Source organism: Gopherus flavomarginatus, chromosome 10 (assembly GCF_025201925.1).
Source record: "Gopherus flavomarginatus isolate rGopFla2 chromosome 10, rGopFla2.mat.asm, whole genome shotgun sequence".
In the NCBI taxonomy this organism is placed as follows: Eukaryota; Metazoa; Chordata; order Testudines; family Testudinidae; genus Gopherus; species Gopherus flavomarginatus.
Genome location: NC_066626.1, coordinates 30964340 through 30988196, shown reverse-complemented (window position 1 = coordinate 30988196; position 23857 = coordinate 30964340). Strand labels below are relative to the sequence as shown.

General features: G+C 39.6%; 1 protein-coding gene across 3 annotated transcripts in view; it reads right to left on the bottom strand.

The window, feature by feature from the left end:
• Positions 1–23857, bottom strand: part of COL5A2 (collagen type V alpha 2 chain) — a 330967-nt gene that overhangs the window by 153183 nt on the left and 153927 nt on the right. Inside the window, exon 1 of one of the 3 annotated variants that reach the window (XM_050916330.1) lies at positions 12072–12172. The exons of the other annotated variants lie outside the window; for them this stretch is intronic. Coding sequence (XP_050772287.1) covers positions 12072–12138 — 67 coding nt within the window. The 5' untranslated portion in view covers positions 12139–12172. Of the gene's footprint in view, positions 1–12071; positions 12173–23857 lie in introns of those variants that run through there. 3 annotated transcript variants of the gene reach the window in all.

The window sequence follows — 23857 nt, the reverse complement described above, 5'->3', positions numbered from 1 at the left end:
CTGGTTTTGCTTCAGCTTGATTCTCTAGTTTAGACATGATATTGATGAGTAAAGAAATAGCACGCACACTAACTGCTTTGCATTTGGCTTTACAAGGACATAGGATTGGAAATACCAACCTAACCCACAACAGGCAGGAGAACTCAAACACGGAGCATCTAATCAGGCATAGGTGCTGGAACTAGGGGTGCTGCTGCACTCCTTGGCTTGGGGTGGTTTCCATTATGTGCAGGGTTTGCAGTTTGCTTTGATTCTCTAGTTTTCTCTTCCTATGTGTTTGTTTTCACAAAATCCTGTCATTTGGATACAGATGGAGCTGCTGTGAGTTCTGTCAGTACTAAAAATTATTCAGAGCCTTGAGTCTTGCTTTGTCTTCTCTTGTTCTTATCAGAAATATGAAAATAATTGACCTTCAGGTGCTTAACTGAACCTGAACCATTTGCTGCAAACTTCACCGTAACAAATAAGACTGGAAATATTTTGCAAATACAAATGACCTAGTGCCTAAAGATCACAAAAGCTCTTAAGTATTTTTTAGAATTTAAAACCTTTGAGATGGAATGAGGTACATTGGAATCACTGGCAGAACTCAAAGATACTATATGAGGATACTAATGCTGATAAATTCACATGGACCTTCTGAAATATGTTTACTTTTCTGCTGTTTTTCTGTATTCATTTGGTGAATCTGAGATAAAATGAGCTATGTACTAATTAATTCCCTATGTTAACTATTAATGGGATTAGCCTATTTTACCTTTGCATAATATATACTGTAATTAATTTTGCATGTTAATATAAAAATGCCAAAAATGTTGTTAAACCACTTTAATGTGACTATATTAAAAATGTTACACAAGATTATAATTTGGGGAATCTGTAACCTAAGGAGATCTTTTTCCTTTAAAAGGTGAAATGTAATGAATATCTTAAGATGACGTTTTATCTATATATCTATCTATATATGATGAATAAAACAATACTACTTTGCAGGTATGTACAATCTCCTGTCGGAAGATATCAAAATGTTGTACAAAGTTTTACAGCACACTTGTGAGGTAAGTAGTATTGCTCCCAGGGCCAGCGCTTCCATTTAGGTGACCTAGGCGGTTGCCTAGGGCACCAGGATTTGGGAGGGCGGCATTTTGCTGACCTCGGTGGAAATTCGGCAGCGGGGGGTCCTTCCGCGCTCTGAGTCGTCATTGGCAATTCTGTGACGGGTCCTTCACACGCTCCGGAACCCGCCGCCGAAGTGCCCCGAAGACCGGGAGCACGGAAGGACCCCCCCGCCGCAGAATTGCCGCCAACGACCGGAAGCGCAGAAGAACTCCTGCCTAGGGCGCCAAAAACCCTGGCGCCGCTCCTGATTGTTCCTACTTTACAGTTAGGAAATTGAGTCATATAGAGATTAAGGAACATTTTGAAACTAGCCATTGTTTGTGACTGCTCAGCTGGAGACATGTTGATCTTGATTTTTCAGAACTGCTGAACCATCACAGTACAAACTCAAGTGAATATGATGAGCAAGTGCACAGTGCCTCTAAAAGTCAGGTCCAAAGTGTCTCAAATTGTTTAACCAAAAATGGAGGCACCTACCACTAATGAAAACGTTGGCCTAAAGTAATTTGCCCAAGATCATGTAGTCAAGCCAAATTTTTGGAAAGTGGTCACTGATTTTGGGAACACAGCTTGAGTTATCTTTAGGCTAAGTGCCCATCTTGAAACACATTTAAAATAACTACCGATGAGATGCCTTTACATTTTTCCAACTAGGCATCCATAATTTGAGACACCAAATATTAGAGGCAACTTTTTCAAAATCTTGACCTTATCCTGTGGTACAACTAAGAACAGAATCCATATCTAAGACATTTTCATCTTCAGACTAGTTTCCATTTGACATCTGAGTGTTGTAAATTAACACCTTTTTATATACACCGCTACCCCGATATAACGCCGTCCTCAGGAGCCAAAAAAACTTACAGTATTATAGGTGAAACCACGTTATATCAAACATCCGTAGCACGCTCCCCCCCCAAGCGCTGCTTTACCGCGTTATAGCCAAATTCATGTTATATCGGGTAGCATTATATTGGGGTAGAGGTGCATTTGAAAGCACTTCTAAATAGCTGTCCATAAATGTATTATTTGGCTTTATCTACTCTTTTTTTTCTTTTCTTTTTTTTTTTTTAGTGTTGCTTTTGGTATTAAGAACATTTCAAATTTTCTAGTAATCATCTACTATGAAAAATTACTCATCTCTGTTCCATGTGCACATGTTGATTCCAGAATTTCCCATGGATGATCTTGTATTTCATCTGTCTGTGGCATAATTTCACTTTGCTTTTGTTTCTCCGATTTCTTTTAAACTAGCATGTGCATTTCCTCATTTATTTCAACATCAGTATTGTTGTCAGATGTATTGTCAGATGTGTGCTCTGCTCTCTCCTTGTTGGTATCACTCGGCTGCGTGCGTGTGTTCCCTCTTTGTGCTGCCCCAGCTCTGCAGATAGCTGACACAGCAGACCCGAAGAGAACCCCCAATGACCACAGAGTCTAGTAAGGTACGAAGGCACGTCGGCCAGGTTTATTGCCATATTGGATACAATAATAGTTCCCTGTAGGTTTCTTAGCCTAACTCAGGGCTTACTACGAATATGTACCCACCGTCAATGGACTCGGCTCAGTTAGTGGCGGGACTTTCCACTGCCCCCTAGGCCGGACAAAGACACCGCCCCAGGGATGTATTCTTATACACAGGTACAAACAAGTTACACATCACTCCTGACGTATCGAGGTGCAACCCCTTTATGCAGTAAAGTGCAACCCCTCTACGTAGTAAGGTGCCGCCTCTCACCTTGTACATGTTGGTTCGATCAAAACAACTCTATCCATCATTTTACCCTTTTGCCCCTGTCATTGGGATGGGTCGGCCTGTTCTTTCTTATCTGTGGCATGTTCCAGTATAAGGTGTTCTGGTACCATGTTCATACTTCGGTATGCTAGGTGAATATCTGTTTATGCAAAATCAGCCCTTTCCTTGCCAACATCTGTGAACCGAGCCAGCCTTCAGCTCACAGCTTGACTTTGCTTTTTAGCTAAGTCTTGACCATTAGTTTAGTTCTGGCCTCAGGCTTCATACTGGGCCTTTATCAGGGCCTTCACTTACTACAAGTATCTATGAAATTTAGCTTCACATGCATCACAATTTACTTTTCCACTATCTCTATAATAGTTTTCTGTCCTAGTTTTACTTCTGAATTTATTCCTGTTGTATAAAACTGGCATGGAAGGGCATCTGTTTCTGCAAAGCAATATACACTTGCCTTTCACTGATGCATGTGTCCATCCAGAAGCCGATAATTTATTTGTTTTTTCTTATGGTGACCATGAGAAATGCATTCCCTAGATTGCTTTAATTTTTTCTCTAGAACTACATTTATCTTTATGTGTTTTCAGTGAAGCCATGTTTTATTCATATCTCTGTTCAGACACCAGCTAACACTTGGGTGCAGTAACAGTATGTCACAGCTAAGGGTACCAGCTATGGCTGAACACACTGTTGACAGTGGAGCCCATCTCTCATTCTTCTCTCCTTTTGTCCTTTGGTATACTCCTTATCCCCAATACATACTGCTGAAATACTTGGGGAGGAAGAACAGAGTTTTTTAGACATACCAAGTTTCTCTCTCATTCACCACTGGCTCTGATGGCATGTGTCCATCTATGTTAGTGTGCTGAACTAAGCCCACTCATATGCCGCAGAAAAGGCTTCCTGTCAACTAGTGAGGAGGGCTTCCTGAGGTAGGCAGTGGATTCAGAGCACAGCAGACCAGAAAGACTAGTATCACCAGTAACTTAAAGAAGAAAATTACACCTTTAAAAGAAATAGCATTTCTGGGTAACTTGGACCCATGCAATGGAGAAGGGACACCAGAATTTCTCCTACCAGAAAACTGGGGTTACCTCTCAAGTGACAAACACTTGAGGATCCAGGTCCAGAACCCGGCCATTTTGAGAAATCTCTCATTTTGGTCCCAAAGTTGGTTATGTTTCACACACATTTGGTATCCCCTCACTTTCATTTATGAAATTTATTTATATCAGAAATGCAGAACAATGACACTGGGGTTACAGAAAGGATTATTTACACAAAAGAAATTAACCTGACAGAAATATAGATTTCCTGAATGAATGACTTTGTGCCCATCATATTTATTTAGATTTAAAATAAAAATACCTATTCAAGACTCTAGGTGTCCTAACAATTAATTATCCAACAAATACAATTAAATTAAATTTAGCAACATTAATATAATCAGTTCCATAGGAATTCATTCAACCAGTCACCCACACCTTTCATCAACGACAAAGTATACATGCAGCCCTCTCCAAAAACCCACTAAAACAGTTGTCTTTTCCAGTGTGCCTGGAAAGTCACCAAATTCAGTAGCTATTTTGAACCAAGAGTCTTTGGCATACATAGCAAGTCCAATGGCTGAGAGATGTGAAATTGGGTTTGCCAATAGCGAACTACAAAACAAACATATTAGCGATGACCTACCAATTGGCACTGCATTTCCATGTCCCAATAATTCATGTAGTTCTTGGGTCTCACACTTACACAGAGTGGTTCCTGGAGTGACACTTGTTACATATCTATCCATGAGTCTTAGCCTCTTCTATCATTTAAGTGTGGTTTCTTAGTGTCTCAGAGTAGTTCACTTTAAGTTTTGGCCCAAACAATCCTTCTCTTTTTTATCCACTACTATTTTGTAGCCGGTTTTGCTTGCTTGGTGTATAATTTCTGTGAACAGAGTTTACAATATAATTACTAGTCATAGTTTTCCCTTGCCTCATACACTCTCTGTACATCTAATAAGGTTTTCTAGGATTCTCCTACCTCCAAACTCATAAGACAAGTGTGAGTTTAATTCACATTTACAAAAATAAATATTTTAAAGCTGTAGACCACAAGGAATAACAAAGGTTTCTGCCCCCCCTACATCTGTCACTCACTCTTTTTGTTTCATTCATTTCAAAACCTACTGCAACTGTAGAGAAAGTCCTGAACAGCAGAAGCCTGTAAGAACTGCAAAGGATTTTGGAAAGTTCATACACTACATCACACTTTGTTTTAATTGAATAACTGTTCTTTCTTGTTATTGTTAAGCTTGTAAATTGGATAAGAGAGACTGGTAAATATGTAATAAGTTCGTAAAATATCTGCCATTTTCCTGAGCATTATCCAATGTAAGCTAATTAGGTCACAGTCAGAATGAAGAGATTAATAAAGTATGGCAACTATGTCTACTGCACTTTGTGGTTATGAGGAAATAGTATTACAGGAGTTTGCAATCTGATTGCTTGAGAAACTCACTTGTATAGCAAAATATTGAGAACCACTGACAGCCATTGACAATCCTCCCTGGAAATATGGTGACCATAAAGTTAATAGACAAAATATTTTCTTATATTCTAGACCACATATATTCAAGAGAATTACACCAGGGATTGATTTCACCCTGTTTTACTATGGTAATTGGTTGCTAATTGCAAAAGTGGGGTTATTCCATTAGACTGCTTAATTAATCTATTTAGGGTGTATTGTATTTTTCTTTGTAATGCTGGATGTATCACTTTGTGTGGAAAAAAAATAACATATGGTTTACAACCAACTATGAGAGTGAATGTTGTGGCTCGACAGATAAGGCTGGCTTAAAAGAAAAATGGTGTATCTTCTATGAGCAAAGCCTGAAAAAACTAAGCAAATCTAAGTGAAGGGAATTAGCTTCAAGAAATATGTGCTGCTGTAGAGCACGGCTAAAGGAAATTATTATTGATTCCCAGGTCGTTCAGGGACTTTATGCCCCAGTACTGGCCTGTGGCACTGCAAGATAAGAAAGGAAGTAGAGACACAATTTGATGCTTTCTCCAAAGTAGAGTTGACCCCCTATTCAGTGTGAACTCACTGGCCACATGCCCACTTCCTCCATTCCATATTACTTCTGGTTAGAGACGACCAAAGTGGGGACCTCCCTGTAGCATATTGGGGATGTAGAGCTGCATTACATGGCCTTTCTCCCATATGGCCTGCTGGCACAGAAGAAACACAGCACTTTTACTGCTTTGTAGGTTTACGTAAGTATGGAAACAAACTCAAGATTTGTCCCCTTTTTAAAAAGGCTGCTGCCTCAATGCATTGTTTTGCAGGGTTATTCTCCCTGTTGTAAAGTGCACTTATTTTGTAAACTACACATCCTCATACTTATATTAATCCACCTCACATGCTTCTTACTTTCACTGCATACATGCATTTGATCAATGTTTAATTTATTTCATATTTGATGTACAGTTTCATTACTTCAGTTACCACACTATGATTGAGATCAATCCTCTGGGCCAGATCTTCAGTTATTGTAAATTACTCTACTGAAGTAATGGAATCACACTAATTTACAGGAGCTGACGATCTGGCCCATCTTTCCTAACAGAAAGATCATGAAAAATATAACAAAGTAAAAGCTGTGTTTTTTATTATCAATATTTATTAGTTTATTTTTTTGGTTTACAGTACACTTATCTAAGTCACAGTTAACAAAATATCAACACCAAACCTGAAATTTGCTTCCGATCAGCCTCCCTCCTCTGAAAGAGCCTGGCTAAATAGGTAGACCTTGTAGTGCTCCCCAAAATTTAACAAAGGGTTTATTCAGACAAGAGGAAATGGGATCAAGATTCAAAGACTCTCTGTTGAGAACACCTGACCCCAACCCCTCTGATAAATGCATCCAGGGTCTCCCATCTTAAGATCTCTGCCTGAGGAGAGAGGTGGTCTCTAAGAACACACTCATTATGTTGCCTGGCTTGGAGTGGGTGGTGTTGTACCTGGAGGATCCTTTCCCACCTCATCAAGCTTGGAAGGATGCTGAAAGCATCTTTTTCCTTAAGCCATGAGGTGAAGCGCCATGTGGATCATCTCCTCTCTCCAGGTCTTGAGGTGCTGGTACGATGTTCTTCACCTTCAATCCACTGTAGTGTCAAGGAGTCTCTAATGTTATCAACAATCAGACAACAGGTAAGGTCTTGGTCCCTCCTTCCTCGGGGTTGAAAAGATCCCCCATGTTAGAATTGGAGATGGGAGAAAGATGATCTCTCACCCACCTCCTTCCTCCCAACAATAATAAAAAAAAAGATATCTGCCTTTTCTCCAATGAGATCATCACTTTCTGAGGAACATACCACTACATTTATTAGGTGACTTTTTGCCGGAAATTCTACCACCACAAAGAAATGAGCAATTCCTTTATCATAATTACTTTAAAAGATCCATCATGGATCATTCCAGTTGCAATGAAAAGGAGTCAGAAATAAATTGTTATAGTCTAGAATTTTTATCAGTAAGGTGTATCCATTCAGTGCTTATCTCGTAAAGTAAAAAGTAGCCCTCTTCCCAGCTCTCACTGTAGGGGAAAAACACTTTAGTTAGCTCAATTTATTGAGATTTGTGATCACTAATTTTGCTGCAACAGATGTTTAGAGTTTGTGTTCTCATTCTTAGAACTACTGTATAAGAGAGATTATTCCTGGTATGCAGACTTAGTCCTGAGCAACCGCAGGATGAGATTTTTCCTAACATTTGAGAGTACTCAGGTCTGGGATTTTGGTTCAGGTCCAACCCTACTGGTTTGTATAGATTAAAAGATTCCTTGCAATATACAGCTGACTCTGACCAGTCAAGCTGGAGTCTCACCCTGCTGATGTGGAGGAAGGATACCACAGTTTGGTCTGAGTAGGACCAGATGCTTCTTCTCTCTTTAGAAAGGAAATTACAGTCTACATAACAGGAGCTTGGCACAGTGAGCCTTTTAGGATAAGAGATTTCATGATCTGCTGGAACATATTAACATGCACAATTTTCCTCCTACAACAGACAGAGCCTATATTTGGAACAAGCATCTGAGGGGGATTGAGCTGCAAGGTCTCTGGGAATCTGGGAAGTGGGGTGATTTTGTTTTCCTTGCTGTATGTTTGGTTAATGTAGGGGTAGTTTGCTGTTTTTTTGTTTTTATTGTTATGAATCGTGTATACAATTCGTGGCAGGGTGCCTACAGCCTGGGGTAGGCATCTTCTATATTGTTTAAGCTGAAACAAATAAACGGCGATTTGTCTAGTTTTGTACTGATTTCAGGAACAAGGAAGATTAAATGGTTGGTTGTTGAAAGGTGTCAGCCTGACAACAACATAGATAGAAACCCTCTGCTCACAAAACACCAATAGCCTTGGCAGCAGCATGTGGATGCTCTCAACAACATCCTGTCACTGCACTTCAACCTTGACCCAAGGACACAACCTCTTGGGGGTGAAAAAGGGATTTTGGTTTCGAAACAAGTTTTCCCAAGATCAAACTCTTCTGTCTGAATTTTCAATGCTACATTATATACCATAGCTCAGATAAAATTCTTTAAAAAGGTAGAACTACCAAGAACTGCACATTAATAAATGAGCACGCATGCACCCACGTTTGTGCATTCAAAAATCACACCTATCCAAGCAAATCCGCTAACACTGCAAACAGGTGCTTATTTACCTAATTTCAAGGGCAGTTACATGAGTTGTATATGTGTGCATCTCTTTTGCACAGAGTCCTCAATCTCTGCTACTTAAAACATTTTTACTCAATATTTTTATATCATGAGCAAAATCTTAAGTGTCTGTTCTACAAGAATCAAATGTTACTTTCCAATTATTCTAATCATGAAAAATAAGATCCAGGAATGCTAGGAACATTGTTTGAAATATATTTGAAATGAATCACTTTGTTTACCTGTATGCTAATTTATTATGGATAGCAAGAAAATTGGGTGAACTTCTTTGGCTTGTATTATGCAGGAGGTCAAACTAGTTGACCATAATGGTCCCGTCCAGACTTAAATCTATGAAAGCTGATGCAGCCAATGTTCCTGTATATGAATATTTCTAAGTAAAAATTTGCACAGACAAATGAACAAAAAACACATCCTGTTAATAAAGATGGGAAAACAATTGGTTCTGATCAACTAAAACCCAGCCTGAAGCTTCGCTCAAACTTCATTATGCACCTACTCCTTTTATTGTGGGGTCAATTCTTTTCCCTTTTGTGCCTGGCTGCATTTGCCAACTTTATCTGAAACATGAAGTAAAAACAATGAGTTACTGGGAATCTTTATGCAGATAAGCTCATTTTATTCCTTATCTGCCCTCAGCATAAGCTGGAACCCCTCTCTTCCCAGTGTTGGGTTGCAGAAGTTTCTGTCTCCTAAGGTGGCAGGAACTCCTGCTAACCTCCACTCCTGATTGAAAGGCATAGGGGAGGTGTAGGAAATGACTACTTGAGCTGAAATAGGGTAGGTTTTTCTGGCCATAATGTGTTCCCCATCCTATTTCATGTAACAAATCTGCAGTGGATCTCTAAGGTAGAAGATAACTGCATACATCAATGGATCTATTCAGTCTCCCTGGTTGTCACTCATCTAGAAAGTAATTCCCTTCCCCATTCAGATACTGGGGAGGCACTGCCTTCCCTGAAATCATCCCCTGATTCCCTGACCACCAGATACTGCCATCAGAGGGCAAAGAACAGGTCCAGCCCTTAGTTTGGGGCTGGAGAATTACATAGTATCTAAGACTTGCATTAGTCTAGTTCAGTGGTACAGCTCCACGCTATTCTCTATGTTATAGACACACAGGGGCCATGGACTGGGCCTAAAAATGCTTATAGTTTAAGGTGACCTATACACATCCAAAACAGATATAGCAAATAAGAAAAGTAACCTTAAAACAGATTAAGATACAGAACATTTGTATTAAATCATAACACATGCAGAATATAGCATATAGGATTTCTCCCTGAGTTTGTATTAGAATTCCTGCCAGTGCATACATACTATAGCAAAATAGAGGCATCATTATTAAATAACAATGTTGTTTGTAACCAAGCCATTCTAGAGACTAACTTTACAGCACTGCTTACTAAGACAGAGTTTTTGTCAGTGCTCACTTTGTAGAATCTGTGCGAGCCTCAGCACAGGACATATTCTTTCCATAAATATTATATGAATTTAACTACATTGCAAGTTCTTTATAATCTTTCTGAGAAGTGAGACACATATATATTTGCAGTCAATTGTTATGGTTGGTCTGTAATTATGTACTGCATGAGGTCAATATGGAAAACAACCTCATTCATTACTGAAAAGCTTCTTCCTCAGAACATACGCCTTAAGAAATCAAATGATCATGCATTAGGACATAAGAACCAGTTTTTAAAGTGGAAACTGTGCATTTTTGTGATTTTTTTAATTTATGTAATAACTGCCTGTCAGATTATCTTAATGAGCAATATATTAAACCCCAAATGAACATCTGCTAGTAACAGTCAATAAAGAACAAAATAGTTCCCATGTTACTCATCATGCATCAATGCACACAAGTGTCCTCTTCCACAAAGCATAAGATTTGGTGGTTCATATGGTATTCTTAAGCAGAGGATTTATGGTCTACAAATGTTCCTAGGTCACACAGAACGCCACTGTAGTCTGAAGTCTTCTGTAAGAATTACTTCTTAATAAGGATGGTCTTATGGCTAAAGTACATGGGAGAGGGGCAGGAAAGCTGGGTTTGGACTCCCAGTTCTGCCACATGCTTCCCAAGTGACTGAGGTAAGTCATTAAGGTCTCCATTTTCAAAACTGTCGACTTCTTTGGGAGACTTTTAGCTTTTGGGTGGCGAAGGTAGCTATCTTGAGTGGGGCACCTCAAATCAGCGGGCACTTTGAAAATATATGCCTAAACCTCCATGCTTTGGTTTCCTGACTTATACATAGGGAAATCTCCCTCTCTCCCTCATAAGCACTTCAGCCTTAATTCATTAATGTAAGTCAAGGATTTTATGGACTAGATGAAATAGTTACATAATTGCATAACATTATTGTTACCAGAATTAAAATCATTATGATATTTCGACAAAATAACCAAGGATTAAAAAAATATTTTAAAGACAGTATAATACAGTTTTCTTTAAAAAAAATTAAATCTTAAACAGGACTGCATGGAAAATTTCACTATAATGTTATTTTTAATTTGTATGATAACATCTATTATTGCTCTGTTAAAAAAATAAAAGTGTTACTGATACTTTGAGGTCTATGACTATGGCAGTATGTATCACAAGAAGAACTACTAATGCTGGCTGATCTATAGACAGTGGAGAAGCTAGAGAATTTCTTCAAGATGTCTTTGAAATACACTTTGGAGTTTTATTCCATTAGGATCAGGCCTAAAATGCTTGACGTTGAGGTACATTTCTGTATACAGAAAGCAAAAGGCCATTAATTTATTTAAATTTATTGGAGGACCCTACAGAGGCTATAAAATCACATATTAAATTCAAATGGATCAAAATTCGAAGAGCATCTTCCTTATCCAACAATGAAATCCTTCTCTTGCTATCCACTTTTATTCAAACTAACCTACTTCCTCAAGGTAATCCTGGCATAATATATAGAGTGCTCTAAAGTTGCCACATCCAAGTTTTTCTAATGAAGGAGAGACAAGTAAGTTCCAGAGTCTAAGATTTCGCTCTGAAATCAGACCATTCCTGTTGCAGGAGGGGGTGTTTTCTGTGTATTCTATCCAGTTTTAATATGGATCACGAGATGTTGCAGTGTGTTTGATTTTTTTTCTCAACTGTTTGGCCTGTCCTGCCTAATACACGTACATGGTGTCCCATCTGCCTAATGCACATGCAGACCTGTTTAAGATTTAATCAGACCCTTCCCTTTGGACACAGTAGCAGGCAAACAGCGGATGTTTTCACACAGACTGCACAGCATATGCTCGTGACATCTCTTTCTGAAGCAAGTTCTTCTGCTGTATCATAGCCTAGTGGCACCACACACTACCTTTCATTTAATCACATGAGATGCCAGAAAATAAAGGCAATGAAAACATGAATTTTGCAAGCACTTTTGGCTCCTGATAATGCAACACAGATCGTGTTACCACAGGTCCTGGAAAATCCATTATATTTACTTTGTGTGTCAAAGCGAGCAGAAGAAAAACACTGCCCCACAGGCAGGCTCTGTGATGACAATTCCATCTTCGAGAATGAAGATGTGTGGAAACAAGCTTCTACATGCTCTTCATGGAGAAGCAAACAATGTCAGGTAGAAAAGATGGAGGAGGCACTTCCAGGAAACATTTGATGTCTTTCTGTGTACAGTAGGTCCACAAGTAAGGTCTAAGCACATGCCTGCAATGGCTCGTAATCTGAAATCAGGTTTAGGAATTCGATCTGTGGAGTCACAAACAATAGAGCAGAGATACAAATGAGGAATGACCCTCTTCAAAGTGTCATATTTAGGTAGAAGGCCTTGTGCTAAAGCAGATGGCTGCCAATCTGAGTATCTAAATTCTAGTTCCAGCTCTGCCACAGACTTCCTCCGTAATCTTGGGCATTTATCTATTAGGTTGAAGTTTTCAAAAGTGGCCTCTAAAAAAGATGGCAGGCAACTTTACATAGCTACAAGTGTCTAAAGCTGAGCACTCCAAAACAGTGCAATGTCCAAAATTAGAGTTAATTTTTGATAACTTCTATGTTTTTAATGAAAAAAATGACATTACTGTCTCTTTTCTTTAATCACACAGGCATGAACCAACTAAGCCATTCAGTACAGCTAAGGGAGTCATCATGAGGACTAAGTATATTTTCCATTAAATTGATTTAACCAAATGTCAGTGTCCGCCTAGAGCAAGACTCATTAGAATATTATGCCTTAGGCCCATCATTTCAGGGGTTGTTGCATACACAGACATATCAGAAGATGTGGCCAATGTGCTTTACACTAGTCAAAAGTGATTTACCAAAGCTCAGTTATATTTATACACATGAGTGCAGAAACATTTTTAGCTCCTGAAGCAGGGGCCAACTGAATCCAATCCAAGGATGCCCTGTGTCTAAAACACACAATATATTAGGTGTCAACAGAACTCATAATTATTAGCAATTTGCTTTGCCAGAGAGGTGACAAATGTCAGTAGAGAACTACCAACTGTGCCCTTAAACAAACAATTACAATAAACCAATGTTATCAGCAAATGTTGGACCACCAGAATTCTGATGTTTACATTACATAGTGAGCTGTGTTCCATTGTGTAAACAAATGACTCAGAAAATAATAAATCTTCCATACTTCAGGAAAGATTTTCAGGCTTCAAGCAAAGAAAAATAAAAAAGAACTGAAAGCAAGATAGAGTTAAGACAACTTTAAAGCAAACAAAACTCTGCAAAATTTACTCCAATATCTATTCCGTGTGACAGAACTCTGAGCTGGCACTACTAACAAACAATTGTTGGAAACTCGCTTCAGCAAAAGTGTACCCGTAGGCTAAATCAGTTCAAACCTTATGATTCCATGTTAAATAAATAACAGAAGATCAGGAAATGAGCCTATTCATTAACCTTCAGTGATTTTATTTTATTGTTTTGGTGAGGGAATCACAAGGATGCCACAAATCCATGTTCTTCTCCGCTGCTGATGATACAAAGAAGAGGATGGACTGCAGAAAAGATTTTATAGAAGAGTCCAAAATGACCTATATTTATACTGGAATATATTTTAATAATCCTAACTGCCTTGGCAGTATTTCATAACTCTCTTTAAACAACAAGGTCTAGAATAATTCCCTTTGTGTGCAGTCAAGTATTATCTTAAAGCGTTGAAAGAATGATTTACCATGAGATAAGGCTACAAAATTCTGGAATTTAACTGTTTTTCAGCAAATTCATATAATATACTCTGCACAGCTAGCAAGACTGGATAACACACCTGTAAGCAGGGCAGCCCTGCCTGGCACACCCACATGCAGTAGGTCACAGCACAAGGAGAAGATGTAGGGTGGTCTTAATGATTATGTGCACGTGGGGTGATGAATGGAATTTATGTTGGGACTTTAACTGTATTATGAACTATTTTGAACAATGTTAAGAAAATCCATGTTGATGGACTAGAAGACAAGCTTGTATGGAGTTAGTGGGGCTTCTGAAAAGGGAAACTGAGACAGGCACCAGCGCCCGCAACCATGCACTGACTCTCTGGCAGTCTCCCCTGCCCTTGTACCAGAACAGCCACCTCAGCCCCTTCAACTGGAGTGAAAACATGCTCTCCCCAGCAGAACCCCTACAGCCTCTCTCCTGGGAATATCCTTGCCAGGGGAGCATCCCTTATTTTCCCTCCTCTCAATCGAGCTCTCCAGCCCTGGAGAGGTTAGTGAACACACTCACCCACTGATCCCCTGCCTTCAGCCCTCTACAGCCTTTGTTTCAACTCTCCAGCTTAGAGTTATTTCAACATGGTTAGTAGAAACATCACAGCACAATCAGAACTACCTAGCCCACTGTAACTAAATTAACTCATTGCTATGCCTTTTTTCCTAACCAAATATTTTTCCACAAGAATAACTTCCTGAATGTTCAGTGTTATATTGGAAAAAATAAAAAAACACAACAAGAAAAAACACACTAAGTATTCATTCAGTAAGGTAGTTAAGCACATGTTTAACTTTAAGCAGGTGTATTCCCACTGAAGTCAATGGAGCTATTCATGTGCTTAAAATTCAGCTCTTAAGTACTTTGCTGAACTGGGGCCTAAATCATCAAGCATTTACTTTCTCAGTGCATCACATTCAAGCATGTATCACACAAAGTATACACGTCTCAGACAGTGTCTGTAAAACAGACAAAATTCCATGCTGCAGCTGTTTCCTAGGAAACCAACACTAGCCTCAAAGAAACAGACTGAACACAGTGGAACAAAACCATAAAGAAATAACTGCTGCTTATCCCCACTTTTTAACTACTTCAAAGTTTTAAAAATAGTAGAAACATACTAATGAAAAATTTCATGGTATGAACAATTTACAATCGGCGACAATGGGATACTCGTGACCCTTCCTCGCTTGCTTACCCACAGGGTTTAAAAACCTCCATGAAAATGTTTTACATTACAGTTTTCAATGGGGGAAAATATGAGAAGTCTGAGGAGATTTAGAGTCAGACATTACTAGTTCCGGTCTCCCGTGTTTAAGAAGGATGAATTCAAACTGGAACAGGTTCAGAGAAAGGCTACTAGGATGATCCAAGGAATGGAAAACCTGTCATATAAAAGGAGACTCAAAGAGCTTGGTTTGTTCAGCCTAACCAAAAGAAGGCTGAGGGGAGATCTGATTGCCATCTATAAATATATCAGAGGAATAAATACCAGGGACAGAGAGGAATTATTTAAGCTCAGTACCAGTGTGGACACAAGAACAAATGGATATAAACTGGCTATCAGGAAGTTTAGACTTGAAATTAGACGAAGGTTTCTAACCATCAGAGAAGAGAAGTTCTGGAACAGCCTTCCAAGGGGAGCAGTGAGGGCAAAAGACATATCTGGCTTCAAGACTAAGCTTGATAAATTTATGGAGGAGATGGTATAATGGGGTAGCCTAATTTTGGCAATTAATTCGTCTTCGACTACTAGCGGCAAATATGCCCAATGGCTTGTGATGGGATGTTAGATGGGGTGGGATCTGAGTTATTACAGAGAATTCTTTCCTGAGTGTCTGGCTGGTGAGTCTTGCCCACATGTTCAGGGTTTAGCTGATTGCCATATTTGGGGTCAGGAAGGAATTTTCCTCCAGGGCAGATTGGCAGAAGCCCTGGGGGGTTTTCACCTTCCTCTGCTGCATGGGGCACGGGTCACTTGCTGGAAGGTTCTCTGCACTTTGAAGTCTTTAAATCATGATTTGAGGACTTCAATGACTCAGACAAACGTTTGATACAGGAGTGTGGGTGAGACTTTGTGACCTGCATTCGGCAGGGGGTCAGACTAGATGATCATAATGGTCCCTTCTGACCTTAAAGTCTATGATTCTATGATTCTAGTTGAAAAAAAATCTACAGGATTTGATGCAATGTGGAATGCATATGAAGACGCAAAAGTTCTAGACTTTCAAACCAGCACTGCATTCTGAATTCAAGCCCAACAAATACAGATCCTTATGGATTTCAAAGGAAACCTCTAAGTGATCAAAGAGATGGCTCTATGGTGTAAGCATATGTTTCTCCCACAGGAGCTAGGCCCCAGGTTCAAATCTTAGTTGTGCTGTCCAAGCAAGCGAGATTTCTTGAACTATAAGAAACAATCATGCATTGCCAGCTAAATCAATTGGATAATTTAGTAAGATTTTTCTTCACGTTCTACAATTCAATATGATCCTAATTTTTACTGTATACACATAGTTTAGGCATTCATGACCTCTTTGTTTCACTTATGAACTAGAAATAATAAAAGTACACCGGCCATTCATTATCTATTACACATATATAACTTCTATGGATCATGGCTTAATGCCTCAATCTACCTCCTCACAGAAATCAAGTGGAGACTGTTTCACTGGGATTTGGACTAGGTCTTAAATGCCAAGTAGATCTTTCTGCTGGCTATAAGAATTGAGTTCAGATAATCAAACAGATCATTAAATTCGAGAGTAAGACATAAGGTGATGTATGCTGCAACATTCTTGGCAGTCTACAGATATTACAAACAATCTCAAGTTCTGTTTAACTGAGTGTATAGACATTTAGATGCTGGTGTTTGTTCTGATGTAGCTCCTCTTGGGAGCTGCGCCTATCAACAGTAAAAGTTGGTTTACTATGGTAACCTCAGACTGAATTATTTCTGAGGTTCAACTGCTGCCTGCAGGATATACCCACTCCAACAAACAAAAGTATTACATTATTATTGTTACCTCTTAATATGTATATTACTATATCACCCAAAGACTTCAATCAGAATCATGGATACACTGTGTTAGGCAACTCACACAAAGATACTATCCCTTACCCCAAGGGCATAAAACCAAACAGTATCAAAACATCACATATGATACCTACAACATACAAATTTAGCTCAATTTTTTTAAACCACCACACCCACCTTTTCAGTTGAAAGCATGAAAAAGTTGTAACAAGAAAATTACACTGATCATCACAGTAGTGATTTGAATGTTTTTACAGTGTGACGCTGTAAGTTATGAAATACAGTTTTAACATTCAGTGTTATCAGAGTACCCATATTAATTTGTTGTCTCTTCTTTCTCCCACATGTCTCCATGTTCCATGTTCTGCGTGCTACGCCTGTCCTAATGCTTGATGTCTCTTACATCAGTGCTTCACTTCCTTTCTTCCTTTTTTTGCCAACACGTTTCAATATTCTGTGACTTTTGCCAAAACAAGCATTTAAACATCTGGAAATCATCCTCCAGCTTTTTCACCAGTGAGATGCATTTGTCTTAAAAAGTAGTTCCCAGGCAGACCCCATTGAGACACTGTATTACCTTTAAAAAAAATCTTTCCAAATATTCCCTGGCTATAGAATATTGTAATCCATGGAGAATTCAGGGGCTTTTTCCTTCAAATTAAAACCAAACTTCACTGCACTGGTCTAAATTGTAACATCCCGCAGAAATATCTCTTATTTCCTCTGAAGAATTTAATGTTGATGACCTGGAAGCCCAAACCAAAGGGCACTGATGATGTTAGGAAATTGTAAACTGATGAATTTGGGAGATGATCTTCCTTTACATCTTTTAACATTGGATGATACATCTTCTTAATATGCGCAACATGAAGTTAAAAGCACAACACTATCACTTTATTTCTATTTCTTTAAAATAAAACATTTTAGCAGGTAAAATATTTGTATGGGACTTCAGTGGCAAAAATGTGAGACTATTCTGTACTTATTGCCATAATAAAATACATCATAGTACTATGACTGTAATACTGGGAATAGAAAAGCCTCAGCCACAATGTCTCCAGAAGTGGCTTTCATTGTGCAGCCACCCCCCACACTCCAACTAATGCAGGTAGTGGTTTAAAGAGGATTTAATCCAATATATTGCAGCCAACAAATCAGAAAACATACATCTCATGAGATGTGAGGCATATTCATTATGCTTTAATTTCATTACGTGAGACACTCAGCAGAAATGTAATTTAAAGTTTCACATTCCTAAAGGGACACTGTCAAGGCTAGTAGGCCCGAAGTAAGAGTTAATATATCAGTTTGGTTTGGCTGTTCCTCCATTCGACATGCCTGCTCCGTGGCTGTAAGTGCTGTAGGAAAAGACTGAACTTTACACAACTCCTACCCTTGGGATGCCATGGCTTGTTTATAAGAGGGTCACCTAGTTGAGAAGCATCAACTTAAAATTCAGCCTTTCTTTAGAAGGCTGATACATTTTTTAGTGTGGGAAAGACAATGTAAAAGTTGGAGTTTTTATTAATTATTATTTCAGGGGGTTGGTTTACCCACTTTCATGGAAATCAATAGGACAGGAAAAACCAATACTCAATGCCCACGGCTTTTTTTAAACAATGGAAAATACAAACCATTGTGGGTCCTAAGTGCCACAGAGGAGTCATATTTGGACATACTCTCCCAATCACATACTGATTGATCCACTGAGAATCCTTGGAAAACATGGGCCCCATCTCATATCCCATGAATCAATAAGAAGTTCTTGACTATTAGGCTCTGATGCACCCCAGAACAGCTATTCCAAAACACAAAGAAATCTAAGCAAGAAACGCAAGTAGGTGGTCAATCAAAACATGTAATAAACATGAACCAGTTAAGTCAGCAACAGTCGGAACAAAACATAACAGCCCAAATGGCAAGTTTGTAGCAGCAGGCCCTGAGTAACTGCACACACCCAATACTACGTAGATACACACAAAGGAATAGGAATTGAAACATTGCGTTCAGGGAGGACGAACCAGGAAACAAACAGGAACAGGTACAGGAAGCAAAAGCAGGAAGGCTACACATACACACCAGTCCTTACATTACCCTTCTATGCTTAGTCATGGCTCCTCTTCCCAGATGGAAGTACAAATCTGCACTGGTACTCAGTTTGGTGAATGTGTGCATGTGTAGGGATAGAATAGATTGGAAGATAATGCTGCAAAATCCATGGCTGGCTAGGATAGTATACATCAATTTCTCTCCATTTCCAGCAGGCCATGTCCCCAACATTTCCACATACTATGTGAGCAGAAGGGCTTCTGGTGACTCAAGGACAGATGAAAGACTGAGCTCCTTTATCCTATTATTTTCTGTCCAATTTGAGCATGTTAACCATGTTTGTCTCCACTCTGTGCCATGCAGCAGAGAGCAGGATAGGAACCATAGTTTTACTCTCTTTTGCTTCCGTATTGCAATGCCAACTCAGATCTAATTTTCTGTCCATTAGCATGCGCAAGCATCTTTCAGCATTTCTCTAACATGCTAACATGTGTTTCAGGTTATTTTTCCCCAGCTGGATTATAACAGCTCACATTTTTCTAAATTGAGTCTGATCTTATTACTTTCTGCCCATATTTTGATCATTTACAACAACTCCCTCTTTAGTATCATCTGTGAATTGCATTAACATGCTATTTCTCTCTTCTTCTAGGTCATTACTGAAGGCTCTCTACAAAATTGGACCTAAGAGAGATCCGTGTGATGTTACACACACTAGACACCTCCCCCAACTAAGTACATGATTGTTAATCTTTAATCCAGTTGTTTAGCCACTTCTCAACCCATGAACAGTGTTCAGATCCAAGCCAACAGTTTTGAGTCTCAAATTGCACGAGACTTTGTCAAATGTTTCATTAAATATTATTACTACATCTACCATATTCCCATCGGACACTGGTGTTGTAAATCTGGGGGGAAGAAGGGACAAAAGTCTGCAGTGTCTTTCCCCTTTAAAATGACTTCACTATAATTTATTATCCCACAACACAGTGGTTCTCAAACTAGGGCTGCTGCTTGTCCAAGGAAAGCTCCTGGTGGGCCGGACCAGTTTGTTTACCTGCCCCATCCGCAGATTCAGCCAATCGCAGCTCCCACTGGCCGCTCCTTCCTGCAGCCCCCATTGGCCTGGAGTGGCAGATGCGGCAAGTAAACAAACCGACCTGGCCCACCAGGGGCTTTCCCTGAACAAGCGGCAGCCCTAGTTTGAGAACCACTGCCATAACACACAAACACTATTACATTCTGTGAGTGAAGGTAAGGGTTAGAATCTCTTTCAGCTGCAATGCAGTTTATGAGTCTAGCTCTAGGGGTATGTCCACACTGCAATAAAATACCTGCAGCTAGCCTGTGTCAGCTGACTCAGCCTCGTGGGGCTCTGGCTGCTGGACCAAAAAATTGCAGGGTAGACATTCATGCTCAGGCTGGAGCCCAGGCTCTGGGACCCTCCTCCCTCATGTACCATCAGTTTCTTGGAAAGATCTACAATCATTTCCAGAAACTTGAGTCTCAGATCTCCCAGGTGAACAGATGGTGAAAGTTTATAAAAATATAATAAATTATCCTTGTATGTAGAAATTAAGCCTAAAGTTTGGAAGCCTAAAGGCTGAGCCTAGAAAAGCTTCAGCTAGTACAGAATACAGAAGCCACTCTTCTAAGCAACATTAGCCACTATGACCGTATCTCCTCAGTGCATTGTGCCTCTGCACTGGCTCCCTATTGAACACAGTACTCAATAAAAGGTTTCCATTTGAATATTCAAAGATCAGCATGGGATTGGCCCTAGGTATCCAAGAGATCACCTCTCCTTCCACAAGCATGGCCTCTTACAAGTACAGTAACCCCTCACTTAAAGTCGTCCCAGTGAACGTTGTTTTGTTGTTACATTGCTGATCAATTAGAGAACATGCTTGTTTAAGTTGTCCAATGCTCCCTTGGTCATTTGGCAGCCGCCTGCTTTGTCCATTGTTTGCAGGAAGACCAGCCCGTTGCAGCTAGCTGGTGGGGGCTTGGAACCAGGGTGGACCGCCAGCCCCCCATCAGCTCCCTGCTCCCCTAAGTTCCCTGTGCGGCAGTTGCCCGGCAGGCTATCAGTTGCCGGCAGTTCAGCTGTCTCCCCCCACTGCCATGTGCTGCTCCTGCCCTCTGCCTTGGAGCTCCTTCAGGGAGCCTCCTGCTTGCTGTGCGGGGGGAGACGGGGTTGATGGGAGGAGAGAGGCGGACTAATGTCAGGGTGTCCCCCTCTCCCCTGCTCCTGCACCCCACTTATCTCATCTCCATGTGGGGGAGGGGGCAACGTGACAGGACTCAGGACAGAGGGAGCTTCCTAGGAGAAGCTGCTGTTTCAATTTGCTGATCTACTTAACCAGGCAGTGTACTTAGAATGGGGTCATCCTACTTAAAGGGGCAATACACATTTCTCACTCTCACATAGGGTGTGTGTCTCTGTCTCCGTCTGCCATGCTGTCTCCCCTCCCTCCATTTGTGCTGTCTTACAGAGTGGGAGGCTACATTAACAACAATGGGTTAACCTTGCAGGGCTCAGCCAAAAGCTAGTTCATCATGTAGCAGTAAGGCATTCCCTGGGAAATATCCCACCCTCTTCCACCCTCTGACTTCACCACTTCAACCAAACTTCACAATCATCATCGCTGTGTATGGTATTAAATTGTTGGTTTAAAACTTATACTGTGTGTATTTTGTCTGGTGAAGAAAATTTCCCTGGAACCTAACCCCCTTGCCACCCATTTACATTCATTCTTATGGGGAAATTGGATTCACTTAACACAGTTTCGCTTAAAGTCGCATTTTTCAGGAACATAATTACAATGTTAAGCGAGGAATTACAGTACATTTCACTGGCAATGAGCCAGTCAATAGGTAGAGGCTCACAGGGTAAAGGGCTTCAGGAACATTCACATCCTCTGATAGGCTACTAGTGAGGCTGCCCGGTCAGTGTTGGACATTTCCTGGATGCGTATCTTTCCATTCGGGAGCCTAATCTTTTAGAAAGTAAGGTTAACTAGAAAGACATAGAAAGAACACATAATAAGTTGGTGAAAAGAGCACACACGGATTGGTTTTGATTTCACTTTAACAATTCATAGTTCAGTGTAAATTTCTTTCCTTAAAATAGCACTGAACATTAAAGACAGGATGTACTGTACCTGACAATCCTTAATTATATACAATAACTACAGGAGATAGTAATGTTTCAGTTTCTTCTTTCAACAACACTTACTATGCCTCAGGATACTGTTAACCAAGTATCTAACATATGAACTGTAACATTTGACAATCTTAACATTCAAAGTAAGCAAAGGAAAAATATCTTGAGATAGCTGTCTAGAAGAGACAGAAATAATTGTCACAGGGTAGCAATCACAGCAGCAGCTAATCTCTATTTCAGCTCTCATTATATTTAAAAATTTGACAGAATGAAGTAGAGAAATTATTTGTGAAAAAATGAACTGGAGAAAAATTGTCTTAACTCAGATTACCTAATAGATTTATGTCTATATTTCTACACTTTACTTCATTTCCTGACCTACTTAGATATTTAATGCCTGGAGGCATTAAAACTCAGGGTGGAAAGTGAACTGACAAATCAACCAAGCGATCTCTTCCAGAATCTCTTGGAAAGATATTTAATCTGATTAACCATAGGCAGTCAGTTTGTGTCTATTCAAAATATCTTCTGAAATTCACTGTGATACCACATGTACCCAGGAAAAGGGAAAAGAAGTTCCACTAAAAGGAAGGATCACTTGATGATTACCTGTTCTGTTCATTCCCTCTGAAACACCTGGCATTGGTCACTGTCGGAAGACAGAATAATGGGCTAGGTGGACTTTTGGTCTGTTCCAGTATGGCCGTTCTTATGTTCTTAAGGAAAGTTTTATCTTATGTTTCACTTTTTCCCAGAAGCAAATATTTAGATCTTGGGTCTATTTTACCAGAACTAGACTCCTGGAAGAAAATTCTAATAGTCTGAATTATAAACAGGAGTATGAATTATAACCAACAGTACTATAGAAATAGTCCTTGTTGAATTGAAAGCCAAAACACCATGAGATTATCCAGAGAACACAGGCACAGCATGAAAACTAATTCTCACACCCACCTATGTTACTGTAATTCTAAAGAGTAGAAATCAAATCCTGTGAGGTAATTTACATTCCATTAAAGGAGACAGGAAGTGTTGTGGAAATATCTCTATATAAGATAGATAAACTCTGGTAGATGATTTTTTTACCTAAAATATTTTGCAGGTAGCTACAGAAAAACATAGAGTTATTATCCAGCAGATCTCCTGAAAGTATGGCCAGCATTTCTCCTCATCAGAGACCAAACCCAGTATTTGCATCCCTCAATCTTCACCAGCCAATATAGAACCTTATAGCTGTGCATGAATATGGGTCTCCCACATAAGAGCTCAACATACTGTTTATTGCCATACCTCTGGCCCTCTGATAGTCAGTCTTAATCTTCATGCTTATATAACACATGACCTTTCAGCAGCATGAGTTGATGGGATGATGGAATGCTGAAGTTGTCTCTCACTATAAGAACACCAGCACAGTAGGCAACAGCAACTTTGTGTTTTAGTTAGAAAAGATCATGATAAGTAACAACTTGGATATTTGATCTTAATTGCTATAAGTGCTAATGGTTTATCAGCATCCAAACCTTCCTGTATTGTATTATTTTCAAACTAAAATCAGCCTATGAAACAAAAATTCCACATGCATAAATTCAATGAAAGGAAGGCTTGCCATGCAACTGAAAGCACATGTTAAAGACTTCAGTAAGGCTGAGGGGGTTATGTGGACAGGGGTGAATCTTACCCAAAATGAAATATAATACATTATATCCTGTTTTTACAAAGCAAGTGGGCATTATTGACCTCAACATGTGCACTCTATCAAGTCTCCACACTGCAAGTACAGTTCCATGCTAAATTATAAT